The sequence below is a fragment of the Rhineura floridana genome, chromosome 1, assembly GCF_030035675.1.
Source record: "Rhineura floridana isolate rRhiFlo1 chromosome 1, rRhiFlo1.hap2, whole genome shotgun sequence".
Taxonomy (NCBI): domain Eukaryota; kingdom Metazoa; phylum Chordata; class Lepidosauria; order Squamata; family Rhineuridae; genus Rhineura; species Rhineura floridana.
Genome location: NC_084480.1, coordinates 145,433,793 through 145,455,143, shown reverse-complemented (window position 1 = coordinate 145,455,143; position 21,351 = coordinate 145,433,793). Strand labels below are relative to the sequence as shown.

The 21,351-nt window shown below is 46.9% G+C and overlaps 1 protein-coding gene and 1 long non-coding RNA gene across 4 annotated transcripts; one reads left to right on the top strand and one right to left on the bottom strand.

Moving 5' to 3' along the window:
• Positions 1–401: 401 nt before the first annotated feature.
• On the bottom strand, positions 402–3,876 carry LOC133388781 (uncharacterized). Of its 3 annotated transcripts, none has more exons than XM_061635129.1 (2): positions 3,801–3,876; positions 402–2,314 (listed from the first exon to the last, which is right to left on the bottom strand). In XM_061635129.1, exon 2 carries the CDS (start codon positions 2,305–2,307, stop codon positions 616–618), a length of 1,692 nt encoding a protein of 563 aa, XP_061491113.1. In that variant the 5' UTR covers positions 2,308–2,314; positions 3,801–3,876; the 3' UTR covers positions 402–615. The 3 variants fall into 3 exon arrangements, with proteins under 3 accessions (XP_061491113.1, XP_061491104.1, XP_061491094.1); XM_061635120.1 differs by lacking the exon at positions 3,801–3,876 and adding an exon at positions 3,418–3,441; XM_061635110.1 differs by lacking the exon at positions 3,801–3,876 and adding an exon at positions 2,975–3,069.
• A 1,363-nt stretch (positions 3,877–5,239) lies between these two features.
• LOC133388798 (uncharacterized) lies at positions 5,240–17,647 on the top strand. Its single transcript, XR_009763938.1, has 6 exons — positions 5,240–5,327; positions 8,554–8,622; positions 11,672–11,719; positions 13,425–13,493; positions 14,025–14,466; positions 17,529–17,647. It is a non-coding gene; the product is annotated as an uncharacterized LOC133388798 (long non-coding RNA).
• The last annotated feature ends 3,704 nt before the right edge of the window (positions 17,648–21,351 follow it).

Genomic DNA, 21,351 nt, shown 5'->3' with positions numbered 1-21,351 from the left:
TTTAAAAAATGCTTGCATGACAAGTGTCACTTGCCAAAAATCATCAAAAAGCACAGCAGCCATGGTCTCAACCCCACACTGATACTGGAACAACCCTACTCCCCCCATAGGGTCGCAGCTAGAACTACCTCAATGTCAAACTGCTGTAGCCACATAAAGAAAATTCAGGATTAAGCGGAGCTGCACTCTTGACTGCACTTGATAAATCTGGGAAGCCTTTACAACTTCTAGATGTTACCAAGCACAGGACAACATGCCTCTGAGATCTGGATGGCCCCACCCTCACCCCATTAGTAGAGACCCACAACTTGGTGACAGTACTCCAAGTTCTCTCTATTGTGTCACAACCCCCCATTGGTTGATAGGGTCTTATGACTATTAAAAGCAAGGAACAAGAAACATTTTCATGCCAATATTTTATTCCCAAACAAGACTGTGGCTTCCCATCTGGTTAACAAGCTTAAGCGCTCTAGGGACAAGGAGGAAAGCAGATGCAGCGAGCGTGAGATTCTAGAGGTGAAACTGCAAAGAAGTTGGCAGGCCACGAGTCCTCAATGCCGTTCAAAATGGACTTAAGGTCACCAGCAAGAATTAGACAAAAGTTGAAGCTGTCAGCTAACAGAGATTGCGGTTATACCTAAGCATGCGCCACAGCCGGACACTCTCATCTGTAAGCCCCTCCTCAGCATCTGTTAGGCTAAGTATGTCTCCTGGGAGGAAAGGGGAGCTGGGCAAACACACTGGCAGCCAGAGGTATCGCTGAGCCAGGGTACTCAGCATGGGGAGCTGCTCAGCTTGCGCCTCCCACCACTGGGGCAGGCAGACATTAGCAGGAGCAGCCTCAGCCAGATGTTGGTATCGGAACCATTCAACCTCTGGCACCTCTGCTAGCCCAGGGATCCCCTGCTCATGCTGCAGCCGGCCCCAGCCCACAGCACCCACTTGCTTAGGATCGAGAGCCCGCACTGCTCTCAAGGTGGGCATTGCAGGATGGGAGTTAAGCAAGTGCTTCAGGCGGGTCAGGCTACAAGCCAGGATCCCATGGAACTGCTCAGCAAGATGCGGCTGGCACAGAGCTAATTGGCTTCTGGTGTTAGGGCCAAACCCCATGTCCACATGGTAGGAAAGAGCAATGTGCAAGGCATCCAGCTCAGCATAGACCCGGTGTGCCAGTGGCTCGCCTGTCTTGTGGAGGAACTGTGCCATGCTCAAGAGAACCATGCCATGTTCCACTACAAAGGTTGCTTCTGCCACCAGCTCCTGACTGCTCTCTCCAAGGAGCTTCTGCAGCATTGCCATTGTAGCGCCCTCTTCTTCACCAGCTGCTACAAACTCCATCAGAACAGGAAGATGTTTGGCAAGGCCGATTGCTTTCTCCAGCCAAGCCTCTGGGCCGGTCCACATGCTGGGCAGAGGCAAAGATAGCTCCAGCTCACGCTCCTGCAGGAAGAGCTGATAACGGTGACGGAGAGCAGCCCACCGCCCAAATGCATCCTGTAGAAGGCGCAGCACCATCGCCATCTTTTCCAACCTGGCTGGCCATAGCTCCATCACCAGCTCCAGCTGATGCAACAGACAGGGCACATGGAGGGCAGCTGGTAACAGTGCGCCCAAAATCCCACTGTCGACAAAGGCTTGGATCATGTGGGCATTCCCAGGAGTTACCACGGCCAGCACCCTGTGGAACAAGACATGCCCTTTGTTCAGCACATGGGCCACAGCACGGGCCACTGAAGCTTGGCTCAGCTGCTTCAGGAACTCTATCCCCAGCAGCAGGGGAGACTGCCCAACCCGATCAAGAGGCAGGAGGGAGATGCCAAGGGCAGCCCGCCCATCCCCTGCTGTAGCCTCATGGAGGAAGACAAAAGCATCACGGTTGCGGACAGCATGCTGTAGAGCAGACTCATGGCGCCGGCCCAAGGCAGGAAGCACATTCCCGTGGAGCTGGACAACAGATGGAAGTGACTGTCTAACGCCCAACGGACGCACGACGATGCCCTCAAAGAACTCTGCCTCAGAGAGTGGGATGCCTGTCTGGGCCATGGCCTGGACCAGAAATACCAGTACTGGGTCCGGTTCAGGAACAGATTCTGACCGGCGGCACCGGGGCATGGCGGGTTGGGCCGCACGAGCTTGCCGCTCGGGGTGGAGGGATGTGCCAGAGACCTGTTTGCGAAGCAGGGAGCCCCTCGAGGGACAGATACCTGGGCGACAATGGCTGCAGGAAACCTGGCCCAGCGACCCCTCCGAGGTCAGGGAGGAATGGCGGCCAGGGGTCTTGATGGGGGTCTTTGATGGATTTGCCATGGATCCGCTGCGGAAGATGATAGACAGGAAGTGACATTTTTACTTCAAGCAAATCTTGTTAACCCTGCCTGTGGTTGAAGGACCTCTCCACTCTAGATAGCCCCACTCCAAAAATGTTTTTACAGTTCAGGGGCCAACATGCCTAGTTCTTCCCAGCCCACCCCCATATTTACAGTAACCTCTAGAGGCACCGCTTCCTGTGCCTTTCACAGCTGCATAGCACAGACAGGTGGATCCTTCTCCAACACTGCATCTGTACAGCAGAAAAAGCACCAGGTACAACCAGTGTTATTAAAGGCCCAGCCAGAAGGCAGGAACTTTGAGTCCCCATTACACTGTTTTCTTTCCCATGTGGGTTTGTCATTTCATTAAAGGGGAAGAAGAAGTCCTTGTTTTTTTAAACAGCTAGAACACAGGTGAAGGATTTCCAAGCTTGCTGTAATGGAAAGTGTTCCACCAGCCCATTTCTGCCTTGGCATTCAGCTGTTAAAGGCACAGAGCCTCTACCTTTTAGAGGCAACTATGGGGTTAATGTTTGTCTATTATGCAGGTGCTAAAAGGGTTAGGAACTCGGCCAGAAGACAAACCCTTTTAACAGGTGATCTCCCCCCCCCTTACCTCCATCCTAGGAGAAGTTCAATCTACTGAATTTCTGCCTTTCACTCACCTATTAAGAGGTGCAAAAGCCCTGCGAGAAACCATAGTGACAGAAGAGGGGCAGCTGAAATCTTTTGGCCACTAGAGGCAAAAGACTAAGATGGCACACCTTCTCTCACCCCTAGGAAGCTGCCTTATACCAAGTCAGACCCTTGGTCCATCTGACAGTGTTGTCATTAGAGCCAGGGGGTCTCTCACAGCTCTATCTCAGATTAATTCCAGAACCTTCTGCATGCAGAGCAGATGCTCTGCTACTGAGCTACCCCTCTTCCCATAGCCTAAAGAAGCTAGATGGACAGATAGTCAAGCCTGATATCCATACTGCCACCAGGTCAACACCCTGCCCTACACCCAAGGGCAGCAGGACCACTTAGGGGTCCAGGACAGACCACAGAGTACACACGACTCTGCCCTCTAAACATTTCATCAGCTGCTCAGTCCCACACCCATTACCCCATTCAGCCACTTCAGACTACCCAAAGGTAAGGCCATTCCTGGCAGAGACAGCCCATCGCACTTTGAAGCCATCCCTCCCTCATAGCACACTGTCCTCACCAACCCCCAGATACACTTTCATTGTAGGGCAACAAAGCATAACTTCAACTGAATGTAGACCCTTAAAGGGAAAACAAAGTCTTTTTCTTTCTTCACACCCTTTATAAGCCAAGCCCATACCATTTTATTCCTCTGCAAGACAGGCACAATCACCTACCTACCTACCTACCTACCTACCTACCTACCTACCTACCTACCTACCTACCTACCTACCTACCTACCTACCTACCTACCTACCTACCTACCTACCTACCTACCTACCTACCTACCTACCTACCTACCTCCTCTCCTACAACAGCATCCAGTTTTGCCACCTGCCTTGCCTACTTCTTTTATGACCCCAGAGTTTTACCACCATCCTTCCCATTGGCCACCCCACCCTTGCCCAGCTATATGATTGGCTCCTTCTAGCCAATTAAGACCCACCATTCTCATAATGAATGGATCAGCCAAAACAGCAATAGGGAGCGGTGTTTCTAGACCAGTGTGAAATACAGCTGTTGCTTAAAAAAGGAAGGAGGAGCTGTTGGAATGTTGTGCAGAGCAGGAGTCAGTAAGAAAATAATAACTGGGAAAGGCAAAGAGGAAGGAACTAATAACTTTGTTTTAGATTGCTAAGGTCTAACATTATCTCCATTTGCATGGGTTTCACCCACATTTCCCCTAGAAATTGAAATTAGGGTGGAGTGTTTGAAATTTTATAGGGGAGAGGGGGGGCAGCTGAGAGGTGAGGCCATGCATAGCTCTAATTTGGAATGTCCTACAAGGGCAGCAGTAAGACTTGTATCCTGAGGATCTGCTATTGATGCTTGCCGTAGCTCGTTGGTTTAGCAGCTTTTAAAAATATTTATTTATTTTATTATTACATTTACCCCACCTTTCCTCTAAGGAGCTTAAAGTGGCATACACAGTTCTTCCCCTCCCCATTTTATCCTCACAAAACAATCCTGCGAGTAAGTTATGTTAAACCACAGATCTAAGGTGACCCAATAAGCTTTATGGCTGAGAAGGGATTTGAACCCCTCCCAGGTCCTAGTCCAACACTTTAGAACAGCCTTTCCCAACCAGTGTGCCTCCAGATGTTGTTGGACCACAACTCCCATCAGCCTCAGCTAGCATTGCCAATGGTCAGGAAGATGGGAGTTGTAGTCCAACAACATCTGGAGGCACACTGATTGGGAAAGGCTGCTTTAGACGATACACCACACTGGCTACACCCATAGCAGCAGCATAAACACAAGTGTCAGTGTGGGATATAAGGAATTATCTGGATCCTACGCAACTCAGTAGGATATGGTCCTAGGAAAGTGCACATAGAATTTCAGCCATGGGATTTGCTACCCTGGGCTCCTTCTAGGACGAAGAGTGGGTATAAATTTAATAAACAAACAAACAAACAAACAAACTTATTTTGGGAAGAGCATTGTGCCTATAACAATAGAACTTAAACAAGTGAAGCATTTCCTAATATCAAGATAGTCGTGGGAAAAGCTTCACTGCTGAAAACTTGCCAGGCAGCTGACCTGCAAGGGGGGGGGGGAACCGTCAAACCTGGCAGCTTTATGCATGGCTAAGGAGATGTTTGGAATGGAAACCACTTTAAAAAAAAAGGTAGGAAGCATTTTAACAGCTGCAGGGTCTGTAGAAGTTAACAGGTGACACAGTTTCCATCAGTTCATCTCTATGCTGAGGAAAACATCATGTGCTGATTTGCATGTTTTGCAGCTGTTAACAGGCTCACAGCCTCTGCCTACTTTTTTAAAAAAGTGGTAGTTCTCATTGTGAGAGAAAAGATGGCATTTGTTTTGGTAAGTCTTGCATTACTTTAAGGAGGCTACAGTGAGATTTTCCCTAGCTATTTAGGATGTGATGAGACTGGTTAATTCTATGGGTTGTATTCAGCTGTCTTACTCAGAGTAGACTCACTTAAATTAATGAACCAAAGTTAGTCCTGTCTATTCAATGGGTTTACTCTACATAGTATTAGCATTGAATACCATTCTATAAGATTTCAGTGCCATTGACTATCTCCATGGCTTGACCTAGGGTTCATCCAAATGGAGCGGGATAATCCACGGTTTCCATATCCGGTTTGTCATCTGACAGTCCTCACTTTGCCTGTTTGTTCGCTGTTTCCCAATAAAAAAACCTACTTTTTTTGTGCCCACACACGCAGCGAGAGGACCCGTACTTCTTCTCGCTTTTCCCCAGCTCCGCCCATAACACTCCCCCTATCAGCCAATTGGTCCGCAAAAATATGATGTATGCTCCTCTCCCCCTTTGCAACAAAGCACAACAAGGCACATGCGCTTGAACGTACGAGTGCGAAAGTTTTAATTTCCTGATGGTTTGGTAGTAGTGGCTGTAATGGAGTTCCTTGTCGCTCATCACTCTGGAGCAGCACCGGCAGGGGGTGTGTCTCCAGGTGCCCCTGACCATCCAGGGGGATTGTGGGCAGTGCAAGGGATCAGCGCTTGTAATCGCTGGGTGAATCCCCCGTAACCCTTGGGCTCATTCATTGCAGAGTTCAGCCCCGGACCATTATGCAGCTCGGAGGCAGGAATGCTGCCCCTGAGGGAAGCAAACAGCTCCCCCCCATGGGTGGCCGCTCTTGGCTCGGGCAGGGAATGAGGGCAAACAGCCCTGCGTGCTGCTGTGTCAATCTGCGCTGAAACGACCAGCATGGGCTTTGCGGTGTTCCCTCTGATAAAAGAAACATGCAAACCACTTACATGCCTATAATTCCTGTATTTTTGTTTGTTTGTATTTGCGATATTTCGCAAAACCAACTGTATGCTTTTCTACCTTTAACGTTTCTGGAGATACACATGCTTGCAATTCCACTTATTTCTTCAGAACAGCAAGTAACGATGTGTCATGTCTAGGAAGGTAGACCACCAGTCTCTATGGTTGTGGGTGGCTGAGACCTCTAGCAAACCACTTATATGCCAATAATTCCTGTGGGTTTTTTGCTTGTATTTGTGATATTTGGCAAAAGCTACTGTATGCTTTTCAGCTCAGCTGGGCTGGGGAGAGCCTGCAGGCTGTGGTTGAAATTGACAAGATTCAGGGAGGAAAGTGAAATTGACTAAGGGTGCTGTGAGTGTCTGTAATCCAAGAGGAAAGCCTCTATTTCTCTTCCCCCCCCTCCCTCGACTCTGGATGCCTGGAAGCAAAGACCAATATGTTCAAGAAGGGCATTTGATGTGGGATGTGGGAGGTGGGGGGTGGAGGTTAGGCAAAGATAAATATTTTTTCCTTTGAAAATTTTTACAAACAACCACAATTGCAGATCTCACCCTAAGCTGCTGCCCAGTTTACAGGCTGGCTAAAAATTAACCGCTGTTGCTGCTTCTGCGCAAATGTGCTTTTTTGCATCTGCGCAGTAGAAGTTGCAGGGAGCCCCCCCAACACCACACCATTGCTCTGATAGGTTCCTTTTTCCTGGGCTTTCCCCGGACATTCGCGCACATGCACAACAGTGGAAATACATGATTGGCTGAGAATGAGGGAAGGGATATGGGGAACCGCCCAAGAACTGCCCATCAAACGCCCACAGCTGTAAAGTCCGCGGTATTGCATCCGAGCGCCTGAAGGTACAGCAGATTATTCCCAGTTTAAAAAAGCAAATCACATGATTTGCGGTATTGCAGGAGCGGATTTAACCGCGCGAAAACACGCAAAAGCGCACGGCGTCATATGGACAACCGAAAAATAATGAAAACACAAAGCGATCATGTCACACATTTTACAGTCGTCTGGATGAGCCCCTAAACTTTTAGTCAACTAATAATTTCCCTTTTCTGGGAAGCCTGGGACTGTGATAGGGTTGCCAGGTCCATGGCCTGAGACTGTTCCTGTATCTTTAGGAGAAGAGAAAGTCAGCCAAGTGCAGGTGTTCTTGCAACTCTGTAATGAGAAAAACCGCAAGGTGGAATTCTCCCTTCCTCCTCCACAACTTTTAAAGATACAGAAGACCTCTTGGAGGCTGGGCCTGGCAACCAAGAGGTCTTCTGTATCTTTAAAAGGTGTGGAGGGGGAAAGAGGGAAAATTCCACCTTGTGGTTTTTCTCATTACAGAGTTGCAAGAACACCTGCACTTGGCTGACTTTCTCTTCTCCTAAAGATACAGGAACAGTCTCAGGCCAAGAACCTGGCAACCCTAGACCGTGACAGCAGGTGCAGGGATCACTAATAGCAAATTCTAAGTTTCATCACTAAATCACAAAGCCTAGGATTCTTTGGGGGATACTATGACAATTAAACTGATATAAGACCCACACAGTGAATGGCTCAGGAGTTTCGTGCCCTGCCATCTGTACAGCTGTGGGCAAGCTGCATAGTCCCAAGGAGCCCAGTTGCCCCCCAGCTGGCAGTTGCGGACAAGGAAGGGGCTGGCTTGTGCAGCTGTGGCAAGCTGAGCAGACCCTAGCCAACTGGGGAGGATTAGCCTCAGAGGGAGGCAGTGGTAAACCGCCTCTGAATACCGTTTACCATGAAATCCCTATTCATAGAGTCACCATAAGTCGGGATCGACTTGAAGCAGTCGATTTCCATTTTACAAAACCTGGTTAAGACTGATGTAGCCCATTAGGTTTTGGTGTTGAGCTATTCCACAATTTAGCTTCTTATAGTGCTTTAACTACCTAGACCTAGACTACTGGGATCCTATTCCTAAGTGTCCTCTCAATATCTATAGTCTGAAGACACACTGAGGACACCACCTTGCTGAAGCTAAACAGGTCTGGGTCTGTTCAGTTTGCCTGCATGGGTGACTGCCAGAGACCCACGTGTACGCTGCCTTGGGTTCCATGACAGAGCCACTGGAAAGGCCTCTCCCTCGTGCCCACCACTTTCATTAACCTAGGTTCTTGGCAAATGAGGAGAGCCTCTGTCGTTGATCTGAACAGCGTGACACTGTGATCTCACTGGGGGAAGAACGGCACTCCTAAAGGGAATAGTCCCTGAAAAGACTATTCCAGATTAATCTGCTTAACTTCATAGAATATCATTTTATTTCTTTACTTTTGCCAGATGCAGGTAACAGCCAAACACCCACAGCACTGCCGCCTGTCCACACTGAAGTGACTGTGCGAACACCGGGTGAGTCCCCGCATTTCGTTTATATCACATCATGGCAATGTTGAAACGAAAGGGCAGCAGTAAGGAATGGCTTAGAGCTTGAAACCCAGTTGGAAGGCTCACATGGTCTTCTTGGGTTGTACCCCTTAAGGCAGGCAAAGAGGGCAATGGGGTTCTAGCACAACCTCCTTCCTGGCCACAGATATTTTAGTGCCTGAGGCAGGAAACCTTCGGTGGGAAAGTATGCAGTAATACATGAAATAGAAATGTTTTCCTCTTAATGGTAATTCAAATTCATATTTATTTATTTAAATTTATATCCTGCCCTTCCTCCCAAAAGGAGCCCAGGGTGGCAAACAACAAATGATAAAGCAGTAAGAACATCCTAAAAGGTCTTAAAAACAATGCTTCCTGAAAACATCTTAAGAATGAAAATCTTAAAAACAATTCCAATATACTCTGCGATCGCGGTATCTGTGCGAAAGAGGAAGGTCTTCAATAGGTGCTGAAGAAACAACAGAGACAGACCCTGTCTAATATTTAAAGGGAGGCAATTCCAGAGGGTAGGTATCACAACACTAAAGGCCCAGTTCCTATGGTGTGTGGAATGGGCCTCCTGATGAGATGGTACTTCTAGGTTGCCCTCCACTGATCAAAGTGATCTGCCTAAGGGTAGGCTGTCTTGCCCTGCTTATTACTAAAGGTAAAGGTGTCCCCGCACTTAAAGTGCAAGTTGTTTCCGACTCTTAGGGTGATATCTTGCAACGTTTACTAGGCAGACTGTATATATGGGGTGGGATTGCCAGTTCCTTCCCCGGCCTTTCTTTACCCCCCAGCATATGCCAGGTACTCATTTTACCGACCACGGATGGATGGAAGGCAGAGTGGACCTCGACCCCTTTTACCGGAGAGTCGACTTCCTCCTTCTGTTGGAATCGAACTCCGGCCGTGAGCAGAGCTTAGGCTGCATTACCGCCGCTTACTACTCTGCGCCATGGAGGGTCCTTATTACTAGGGTTGGCCTTGTTGATGGAATGCTCTTCTTGAGAGAGCTGCTAGTTTGAGCGGTGTTCTTTGTTTTTACATAGAGGGGAGTAGGATCCTCAGTATGTAAACTGCAGTGGTACAGCCTAGTGAGAATTATATTGCGTGATTCTCTGGATGGTGCATCTCATTTCTGTCAAAGTCAGTTTGGAGCAAGAGTATTCAATTCAACCAATACACATCCATTCCTCTTTTGCATACCTACCTATGTTTTCCCACTCTTAGTGGATCGAAAGATTTCTGGACTCCTGTAAAAAGAAATTCAAAGCTGAGGGAGCAACCGCTTCCCACAACTTGCATTTCATGCATTAGTCAGAAGCCAGCAGATTACTGCTGCTCAGCATTATCTCAAAAAAGGTTTGCTAATCCAAACTCCTGGAGGCTGTGCAACAAGACGCTTGCAGAGTATCATTCCGTCCCCACTGCCTTTCAATAATCAGGGGGCCACACTCATCCCAGATCTTTATTTCATGGCTTCCCCCAAAGTATCTTGGGAAGTGTAGTTTGTGAAGGGTGCTAAGAGGAGACTCTTATTCCCCTGACAGAGCTCCAGTGGCCAGAGTGGTTTAACAGTCAGCTGCTCTGACTGAAGCTCTGTGAGGGGAACAGGGCATCTCCTAGCAACTCTCAGCACCCTTCGCTAACTACACTTCCCAGGATTCTTTGGGAGAAGCCATGACTGCCTAAAGTGAAATAAAGGCCTGGTGTGGATGTGGCCACGGACAGCCTTGGTTTAAATTTGGGTGGGACGCTACATGTGCCTACATGAATAAAAAGGTGGAGGAAACCCTGAAAAGCAATGATACTGTTCACAATGTTTTCCTTTTGTAAAGGAAAGGGACTTCCCCTTTGCCCAGTGCCCACCCATCCAATCTCCTCCCCATCCCCTCCCTGCCCCTCCCCCAGGTCAGTTTCACCCATCCTAAGCATGATTGCACAGAAGTAAATCCCACTGAACTCAAAAAGCATGCAAATGATCAAACCTGCCCTCCCCTCCTCCTCCTCTGTCCTATCCCCTCCCTCTTGCCCTTTCCCTCCTCCTTCCCCTCCCCCATCCCCTTCCAATTCCCTCCTCCCCCATGGTCAGTTTTTCCTACCCTAAGCATTATTGCACGGGAGTAAATATCATTGAACTCAATAAGCAGACAAATGATCAAACCTGCCCTCCCCTCCTGCTCCTCCCCATCATCTCCCTTTTGCCCCTTCCCTCCACCTTCCTTCACCCCTCCCCTTCCAATTCCCTCCTTCCTCCCTTCTAATTTCCTCCTTCCCCCTCCCCCTTTCCCTCCTTCTGCTAACCTCTCCCCCTTCCTCCTCCCCTCTACTCTCCCCTCCCCCTCCTCCTCCCCCATGGTCAATTTCACCTATCCTAAGGATGATTTCAGGGGAGTAAACCTCACTGAATTCAATAAGGATGCAAATAATCACTCCATTCTCAGCAAACTTGCACAGGATCCAATTTCTTACCTCCCAGATTAAAAAGCAGAGAAATTCACTAATAGACAAAAAAAAACCTTGCAGTTTAAGAACATGCCTATAGCCAACAGATATTTCTAACAAACTTAAAAAGCAGGAAAATTGGGCAGCTATAGAGAATGCACCAGGGGAGCAGGAGACCTGACCTCCTCTCTGAGATATTGTACTGCCCTACAAATTTGTCAAAATGCAAACACAATTTGGGTTGGTCTTTCACAGTCCAATCCACTTCCTGTGTAGCTTGGAAGAATGTGGTAACATGTGCCTCTCTGAGCCACTCATCCCGACATCCCTGGAAAGTGCCGGTAGTGGGATATATGCAAACGCACCAATGGGCAAAGCTGTCTTTGTAACTCAGCCTTTTAACCGGGAAGAACTAGTGTTTATTTTTAGCCTCCGTATCCTCTCCCTGATCTTCTCAGTAGAATCAAAGTTGGTGGAGTTTCCATGAACTACATCTGTTAATAAACTCTCTGCTGTGAAAAAAGTGCTCTAGGAGTTTTAAGGAAAGTGTCATCTAAGTTGATCTCATCCTTTTCTTCTCCTCCAGAGGCTATCAGTACTGAACCAGCAACTACTGTAGCGGCCGAAACAACCAGTAAGCCAACATCTGTGTTTTTTTATAAGCCCTGGCCCTGGCAACTCTGCCTGATTCCTGTGTCATAAATCCATTTTTAAGGGAGTCAGAAACCCCATATCTTTTTCTGTGTGGGTGGGTCGAAAAGCAGCTGGGTGTGAGGACAGGTTTGAGTGCACAGCCAGTAGGAAGGGAATGTTGGAAGTGTTGGGGTGCAACTCAGCTTGCGCTGAAGGCCGATGTGTCTGCATGGGAAATATTGACAGAGAGAGGAATCTCCATGCTTCCTAGACTGTTCTTTCTCATTGTAACCTGTGTTGATCTTCTTCCAGCGTTAGACTGATACTCTTGGGGTTACCAACCTCATTCCTACCACCCCTAACAAACTACACTTCCCATGATTCTTTTTGAGAAGTCACATCCTTTAAATGAGCATTGGATTTGCATTAAATGTCTGGTGTGGACCTCTTAGTCAGAACTATGGATCTCTCTTATCAAGATGTAGTTCCTTTAATAAGTGCCAGCTTTCTTGTTTTCTTAAAGCCAGAGTTTCATTGTGATCGTATCTACGGTAAAGTGTGCTCCTCCAACAGGGATACTGATACAGTTTGGTTTCTGCCAGCACTTAACTCCAATGCTTATAGGGAAAAGATTAAGCAGCCCCTCTCTCAGCTTTTCTCTACCCCAGTTCAAGCTTCCAAGGCTGCTTTTCATTTACAAATAAATAAATTGAGAGACTGACTCAAGTAACACCTAAGTTGGTCCTGAGGGCCAAACCAGGTAAGATGCTATAGATCTGTGATGGGAGCTCTCATCTTTTTACATTTTGGCAAATAACAGTTACGTGGGGGGGGGATGCTTGTGATCTGGATCAGCAGCATGATGCTTAGGGAGGAAAGGGCTAATTCTTTCCCTCAGTGCATTTCCGCAATGGACAAACTGCCCCCCACTCAGCTGATATTTGCTTTGCTTCTTTAAATGGACATATTGAGCCCACAGGAGCAGCAAACATTATTCTGAAACGTGGTGATCCTCTTTCTGACAGTGTATCTGTACAGTGATTGGACCCCATAATTTCTAAAGGTCTGACTCAAACTTTTCCTCCACTAATAATTTCCCTCTTTTCTGGGAAGCCTGGGACCACGACAGCAGGCCCAGGGATCACTAACTGCACATTCTCAGTTTCATCACCAAATCACAAAGCCCAGGATTCTTTGGGGGAAGCCATGATGCTTAACCTGATGTAAGGCCTGTTTAAGACTGATGTAGTCAATCAGGTGTTTGGTACCAAGCTATTCCATAGTTGGGCTTTTTAGAGTACTTTAACTACTTAGAACTAGATTATTGGAAGCCTATTCCATAAGTGTTCTCTCTCGTCTCAGTATCTATAGTCTGTAGACACACTGAGGACACCACCTTGCTGAAGCTAAACAGGTCTGGGTCTGTTCAGTGTGCCTGCATGGGTGACTGCCAGAGACCCACGTGTACGCTGCCTTGGGTTCCATGACAGAGCCACTGGAAAGGCCTCTCCCTCGTGCCCACCACTTTCATTAACCTAGGTTCTTGGCAAATGAGGAGGGCCTCTGTCGTTGATCTGAACAGCGTGACACTGTGATCTCACTGGGGGAAGAACGGCACTCCTAAAGGGAATAGTCCCTGAAAAGACTATTCCAGATTAATCTGCTTAACTCCATAGAATACCATTTTATGTCTTTACTTTTGCCAGTTGCTGGTAACAGCCAAACACCCACAGCGCTGCCGCCTGTCCACACTGAAGTGACTGTGCGAACACCGGGTGAGTCCCCGCATTTCGTTTATATCACATCATGGCAATGTTGAAACGAAAGGGCAGCAGTAAGGAATAGCATAGAGCTTGAAACCCAGTTGGAAGGCTCACGTGGTCTTCTTGGGTTGTACCCCTTAAGGCAAACAAAGAGGGCAATGGGGTTCTAGCACAACCTCCTTCCTGGCCACAGATATTTTGGTGCCTGAGGCAGGAAACCTTCAGTGGGAAAGTATGCAGTAATATGTGAAATAGAAATGTTTTCCTCTTAATGGTAATTCAAAATAATATTTATTTATTTAAAGAAGGAAAGAAGGAAAGATCTTACTTCTTTTGTTCCTTCATCCCCAATTTCACCTTATCCCAGTTCCCTTCTCTTAATGGGTTGCAGAAATGTTTGTTCCCTTCCAAGCACACAATAGAAATCTTCAGATACTGCTCAACCATTCACACCCACTGAGAAAACATCAAGTATCCCTCTTGGGCCATCAGCTTAACAAAAGGAATGAACTTCCAGCTAACACGTGCATATTTGTTAAACAGGGTTCATTACTGTGCCCGTGAAACCTGGGTGGTGTCCTCCCCCAGACGTTTGGCACCATCGCAATAAGAAACCATCTCATCACAAGCATCAACGTAAAGGCAAGAAATTAAAGAAAAAATCCTCTTCAGAGGAGTCTGGCTCCTCAGAACGAAGGTTCCGTCGTTCCTCTTCAGAGGAGTCTGGCTCCTCAGAATGAAGGTTCCGTCGTTCCTCTTCAGAGAAGTCTGGCTCCTCAGGCTCATGGGAAAAGAGGCCTCTGAATCCCTGTGAGACTCCAAAATGTGAAGGAGATGGAGATTGCCAAGGTGATCTGAAGTGCTGCCAAGTTGCCCGCTGTGGGATGAGGTGTGCAAGACCCTTCCGCAGGCCACCAGGAGAGCTAGGTGCCCCCGTGGATAATGTGTCTTAAAATCTGATGCCTCTTCCAAATCCCCATCTTTGGTAAGTAGTATGCTGCATTGTTTTTTCTGCTTGTTTCACCTCCATGTGGTTTCCACCAGAACTGGCAACCATGTGCCTAATTTCCCCCACAAATAATATCTGTTAATACCCTGACCTCATGACATTGTGCATTACCCACCCAACCTTTCAAACAGCCAATGATGTGGATGGAGGGATGGGAAAGTGAATGTGGTGGCATCATGATGAGTTCTACTAGATCAGGGCTGGGGAATTTGTGACCCAGTTCTGAGCCCCATGGTTCTGAAACACGTTGTCAGACAGTCAGCTCAATCTTTCTCTTTAATCAGGAACTATTTTATTAAACCAAATAAACAAATGGTAAACAGAATCTCCAAGAAAGCTTACAGTCTCTGGGGATAGCAAACTGAGGATGGTGATAATGGTGAAGTTTGATGGCAGACGATTCTATTGTTAACTGTAAGATTAGTGAGAAGGTAGATTCAATGGGAGAAATAGTCCTTTGAGAAAGATGGGTTTTCAGAGAGAAAACTTTTAAGATTGCTTAGTAGGAGAGAGAGCTTGTGGCAGAAAGACAGGCAAAAAAGGAGTGTTGTCCTCTGAAGCGACAAGGCCTGCTACCAGCTTCACCGATGGATGAAACAGACTGAAGCAAGTTTTGGAAGGAAAAACTAACTGCAGGAAGCTAGTTAGATCTGACCAATAAAAGAAGAGTTATTACCTGACAGGAAGTTACTTTGTAGCTAAAGGAGCATAGAGCCAGGCCCCTAGAGTAGCATAAAAAGGTAAAGATGTCCCCGCACTTATAGTGTGAGTCGTTTCCAACTCTTAGGGTGACGTCTTGCGACGTTTACTAGGCAGACCATATATATGGGGTGGGATTGCCAGTTCCGTCCCCGGGCTTTCTTTACCCCCCAGCATATGCTGGGTACTCATTTTACCAACCATGGATGGATGGAAGGCTGAGTGGACCTCGACCCCTTTTACCGGAGATTCAACTTCCTCCTTCCGTTGGAATCAAACTCCGGCCGTGAGCAGAGCTTTGGCTACGTTACCGCTGCTTACCACTCTGCGCCACGGAGGATCTTGTAGAGTAGCATAACTCTAGCCTAATAGATACGTTGTTTAACTTTAACACAACTACTGAGGGAGTCTCCCTATATATAATTCTAACCCTGCAGAGGCAACGGTAACCCTCCAGATGTTGCCGAACTACAATTCCCATCAGTCCAAGCCAGTATGAACAATGGTGAGGGATAGTGGGAGTTGTAGTTCAGCAACATCTGGAGGGCACCAGGTTCCCCATCCCCGTACTAGATATTATGGTGGGGGCGGGGAGCTAAACATGTGACTGCCATTTTGGCAGCAGCCAATTGTTTAGACCTTTAACTTTAGGGTAATGTGCAGTTTGACAATATGAGCCACATCATGCGTTACATGGCATTGCAGGTATGCTGGTTTCGGATCAGTATTTGTATGATAAACACAGGAAGTATGAAGAGAATATCTGTATCTACAAATTCGTAGTGGGCACATCCCAGGGCACTGCAGCTATTTGTACCTTGTTGTTGTGTATACCTTCTGTGTGTTTCCTAGCGCTTGGGGACATGTGCCACAATTTGTCTGTTTACCATGGAGCTAGTACACAGTCATGTAAAGTCTGAAGTGGCTTGCTGATCAGTTTTATATCTGGTGAAATTGTTTTGTTGTTTTCGGAGTTGGTATAAATGGTTTTATTGTTTTTAGAGCTTTTGTTTGTGGGTTTTATTGTTTTTAACTTGTATACTACTTTGATGGCTTTATGCTATTTAGCAGTCTGTAAATTTGTATAATAATAACATGCCAGGTGTAGCCAAGGTGGTGCCCTCCATATGTTGGAATACAACTCCCATAATCTCAGTAGGTGTCTAGGGATGATCGTAGTTGGGAGTCCAACAATATCTGCAGGGCACCACGTTTGCTATTCCAGCATGCACCATGGGAGATCTGCCCTAATTTAATACAGAATACCACTGTACAGAATAGAGACCCTCCATGGTGCAGAGACCCTCCATGGCGCAGAGTGGTAAGCGGTGGTGACGCAGCCGAAAGCTCTGTTCACGGCCGGAGTTCGATTCCAACGGAAGGAGGAAGTCGAATCTCCAGTAAAAGGGGTCGAGGTCCACTCAGCCTTCCATCCATCCGTGGTCGGTAAAATGAGTACCCAGCATATGCTGGGGGGTAAAGAAAGGCCGGGGAAGGAACTGGCAATCCCACCCCATATATACGGTCTGCCTAGTAAACGTTGCAAGACGTCACCCTAAGAGTCGGAAACGACTCGCACTACAAGTGCGGCGACACCTTTACCTTTACTACCACAGTACAGATAATTTCATTTTAACTTGTTTTGTGCAAAGTGGTAAGAATGTGCAGTTGCTGGTGTTTGTTGTGTGTCATGTGTCATTTACCCAGCTGACTCTGACAGATACAGCTTGTTTCGTGGGAACTGCAAGCCTTCTTGCCTGCCTGCACATGTCAATGGAACCTCGGTTGGGAGGGTCATATGTACTCTACCTGGATCATGGAAGAGCTAATAATGGGAAATATCCTTGTGAGGAGCAGGACTGGCCCAAGACATTTTGCGTCTTAAAGCCCACTTCACGTGCAGTGACTGAGTGGGTACATAAAGCTTTCCCTGTAGGGCATTTTTCTGCTCAAATATAGTCTTCCCAAGTGCAGTTTTTCCATACAGGGGGAAAGATTTAAGAACCCAATTTTCTCTTACTGCAGTCAGAAAAGCAACTTGAGGAAGGCAATTTTGAACAGAGAAACCAAGGGAGTGGAAAGGAATAAGCATCCTTTTCCTCATGCTTCCCTCACTTCCTTCCCCAATCAAATTGATTACCATCTGTGGCTGCATTTTAGGGGTGTTTTTTTAAAGGAGAAAAGAAAAAGTTGGGAAACCTACTACTGCATTTGCTTTTGTTTCATATCGTTAGGCCCAGAGAGAGAAGGGACATTCTCCAAGGGGTTGCTTGCTAACATTTCAAACACCAGGTGGCGCATCCAACCTCCCTTTTAACAGCCTGTTTATTTTCTTTCAGAACACCAAGTTACAGCAGGAACTAAACACAAGCGGCCTATCTGGATACATTCTGCACTCTTTCAGGCTTTATGGACTTCCTTTAAAAGCAAAAAGATTCAAAATATGAATAAAATGCATTTGACAACTGACTTGCAAGTTGTGTGTGCTCATTTATTGTGTTGAGTGAATTAATTTGATATTTGCCCTAACACTCAGGCCCATGCACACACCATGCACCTTGATGATACTGTTGTGCGCCACCCCAATCTCTGAGTGGTGAGAGATTTCCAGGGGTCCCTGCGCTTACCCAGGGGTTTGGTTTCCTTGGAAAGAAGGTCAGCGGAGATTGTGGTGTCTTTATGATATATGGTTTATTTATTTACACACATTCCAACCTGAGCTTAAGGTGGAGGGGTTCAAAGCATCAGCAGTCCAACAGATCTTGCTTTTCCATCAGGCTTACAGGAGGCACCCTAAAGCCATGGTGCAGAGAGCCAGCTTCTCGGCCTGCCTCCAGCTCCCAGCCTTTCCTCAGACTCTACTCAAAACACAAACCTCTCCTTGGCCTCAGGAAGTGTGTGTGTGGGGCTCTCCTGAAGAGTTTCAATAACAAGAGGTTCTCCCTGGCCCAGTTAATGGGCATTTGATAGGCCCACTAACTCACCTGGCCACTCTATTAGACTGACCAAGGGAACTCATCTGACCAGCAGAGTGGGTATTTCATTCCCAGGTGCAGGGCTCCAAATCAGAGGCTGGAAGGGGAGTCACAGAAATCGTCTATCTCAACCCCCAACGCATAACAATACCATAGAAACAAAAGTAAAAACAGCAACAAGGGAAGGGAGGATTGGACACTAAGGCCACATTCACACAATTCAGTTATTCCACTATTACTCCTTTTTAAGCAGCCATGTCTTCCCCCAAAGAATCCCGGGAAGTGTAGTTTGTGAAGGGTGCTAAGAGTTGCTAGGAAGCCCGCTTTCACCTGGTAGAGCTACAATTTTCACAGTTCCCTGGGAAGAGGGACTGATTATTAAATCTCTTTGAAAACTGTAGTGAAATAAATGTATGGTGAGAATGTGGTCTATGTTAATATTGTTGGGAAATGGACTGCCTTCAAGTCAATCCTGACTTATGGCGACCCTGTGAATAGGGATTTTCATGGTAAGCAGTTTTCAGAGAGGGTTTACCACTGCCTCCCTCTGAGGCTAGTCCTCTCCAGCTGGCTAGGGCCTGCTCAGCTTGCCACAGCTGCACAAGCCAGCCCTTCCTTGTCTGCAACTGCCAGCTGGGGGGCAACTGGGCTCCTTGGGACTATGCAGCTTGCCCACAGCTGCACAGGTGGCACGGCATGTAACCCGTGAGCCACTCACTGTGGGGGTGATCTTTAGCTGGCCCCTGAGACCCAGGAGACATGAGCGGGGATTTGTATTCACAGACTCTGGACTCCCAGCCAGGCTCTCCTTCTCACTGTGCTATACAGGGCTGTGGAGTTGGTACGCCAAACCTTCGACCCCAACTCCTCTATTTTTCTACTGTCCGACTCCGACTCCACCCAAAATTGCTTCCAGCTCCACAGCCCTGGAAAGGGCTGTAAATGTCTTTTTAAATTGGAAGCTCTCCTAGGAGCATTTTTATCGCTGCCTGAATATGCGCTGATCTTGGCATCACAGCATTTGTCTTCATCTGGGTCCTGTGTCATACACTGACACACAAAATGTTTTCCATCTTGAGTTATGGTGAAATGCTCAACTACAGCTGACTTCATGGGAAGCTTCTTTGACATTTTGAATTTATATTTTTAAAAATTTGTCAATCAAAATTTATTTTGAAGCCGGAGGGAGTCAGTACATTTCTACCGACTCCGACTCCACAGCCCTGGTGCTATACCAGCTGTACCAGATTGTTACTCAGCAGTAAAGCCCCAGGTTCTGATGGATCTACTCTTGAACACAATAAAACGTTTCCAGATGTTTGCTAGATACTATAAAGGAACTACATCAAAGAGGCAACTTACCAGGTTCATGGGTTGAAGGTATTGCTTTGATAGATGAACTAGGTAATGTTTTATTAGATAGGCTAATTTTGTTTTTGAACGTTGGTTCCTTTGCACCACAGCCCTTTACCACTGGTGAGATGTTGATTTCCCATATGAAGTGAATACTGAATTAAAATGGTGGTCATCCAGCAATGCACCCCATGGCAATTATTGTTATATAATGTTAATCTACTGAACTTTAGGTGTATGACTAAGATTTTATTGTTCCAGCAGACCTTTTTAGGTACAGTTTGATTTCATGATAATTTTTTATTTTCTGTATGGCTTGTTTTTAGATATGCTAATGATTAAGTGGCATATAAATGTCCTAAATAAAATATACATTATATAATCATCATTGTCATGAGGGGCATTACTGCATAATATAGTGCTTTGTGGGATCAGTGTTTAAGTACCATTCATTACTAGTCCTTTCCAATGTTAAATTAAATTTTCCTCCTGCAAGGTTGAACCCATTTTAGTGCTTTCTGATTAGCAGTGCATTCAGACCTAATGTAGAATAGTAGTTATAGGGCTCATCCAAATGGAGCGGGATAATCCACATTTTCCATATCCGGTTCGTCATCTGACAGTCCTCACTTTGCCTGTTTGTTCGCTCTTTCCCAATAAAAAAAACTGCTTTTTTTGTGCCCACACACGCAGCGAGAGGACCCGTACTTCTTCTCGCTTTTTCCCAGCTCTGCCCATAACACTCCCCCTATCAACCAATTGGTCCGCAAAAATATGACGTATGCTCCTCTCCCCCTTTGCAACAAAGCACAACAAGGCGCATGCGCTTGAATGTACGAGCGTGAAAGTTTGAATTTCCTGATGGTTTGGTAGTAGTGGCTGTAATGGAGTTCCTTGTCACTCATCACTCTGGAGCAGCGCCGGTGGGGTGTGTGTCTCCAGGTGCCCCTGACCATCCAGGGGGATTGTGGGCAGTGCAAGGGATCAGTGCTTGTAATCGCTGGGCGAATCCCCCCATAACCTTTGGGCTCATTCACTGCAGGGTTCAGCCCCGGACCGTTAAGCGGCTCGGTGGCAGGAATGCTGCCCCTGAGGGAAGCAAACAGCTCCCCCATGGGTGGCCGCTCTTGGCTTGGGCAGGGAATGAGGGCAAACAGCCCTGCGTGCTGCTGTGTCAATCTGCACTGAAGCGATGTTCCCTCTGATAAAAGAAACATGTCAACCACTTATATGCCTATAATTCCTGTATTTTTGTTTGTTTGTATTTGCATTATTTTGCAAAACCAACTGTATGCTTTTCTACCTTTAACGTTTCTGGAGATACACATGATTGCAATTCCACTTATTTCTCCAGAACAGCAAGTAACGATGTGTCATGTCTAGGAAGGTAGACCACCAGTCTCTATGGTTGCGGGTGGCTGAGACGCTTTAGGAAACCACTTATATCCCAATAATTCCTGTGGGTTTTTTGCTTGTATTTGCAATATTTCGCACAAGCGGCTGTATGCAACAGCTCAGCTGTGCTGTGGAGAACCTGCAGGCTGTGGTTGAAATTGACAAGACTCAAAGAGAGTAGCCTTGCAGGCAGGAAAGCGAAATTGACAAAGGGTGTGTGAGTGTCTGTAATCCAAGAGGAAAGCCTCTATTTCTCTTCTCTCCCCCTCTCCCTCGACACTGGATGCCTGGAAGCAAAGACCAATATGTTGAAGAAGGGCATTTGATGCGAGGGTGAGGGGTGGGAGGTGGAGGTTAGGTAAAGATAAATATTTTCTCCCTTGAAAAAGCTTACAAACAACAATTGCAGACCTCACCCTGAGCGGCTGCCCAGTTTGCA

Excerpts from the sequence above, each read along its gene's own strand:
- LOC133388781 (XM_061635110.1), bottom strand. The coding sequence starts at position 3,009 with ATGGTTTCTCGCAGGGCTTTTGCACCTCTTAATAG. Across the intron at positions 2,315-2,974 it reads GCTTTTGCACCTCTTAATAG|CGGATCCATGGCAAATCCAT; the intron begins GTGAGTGAAAGG and ends CATCTTCCGCAG.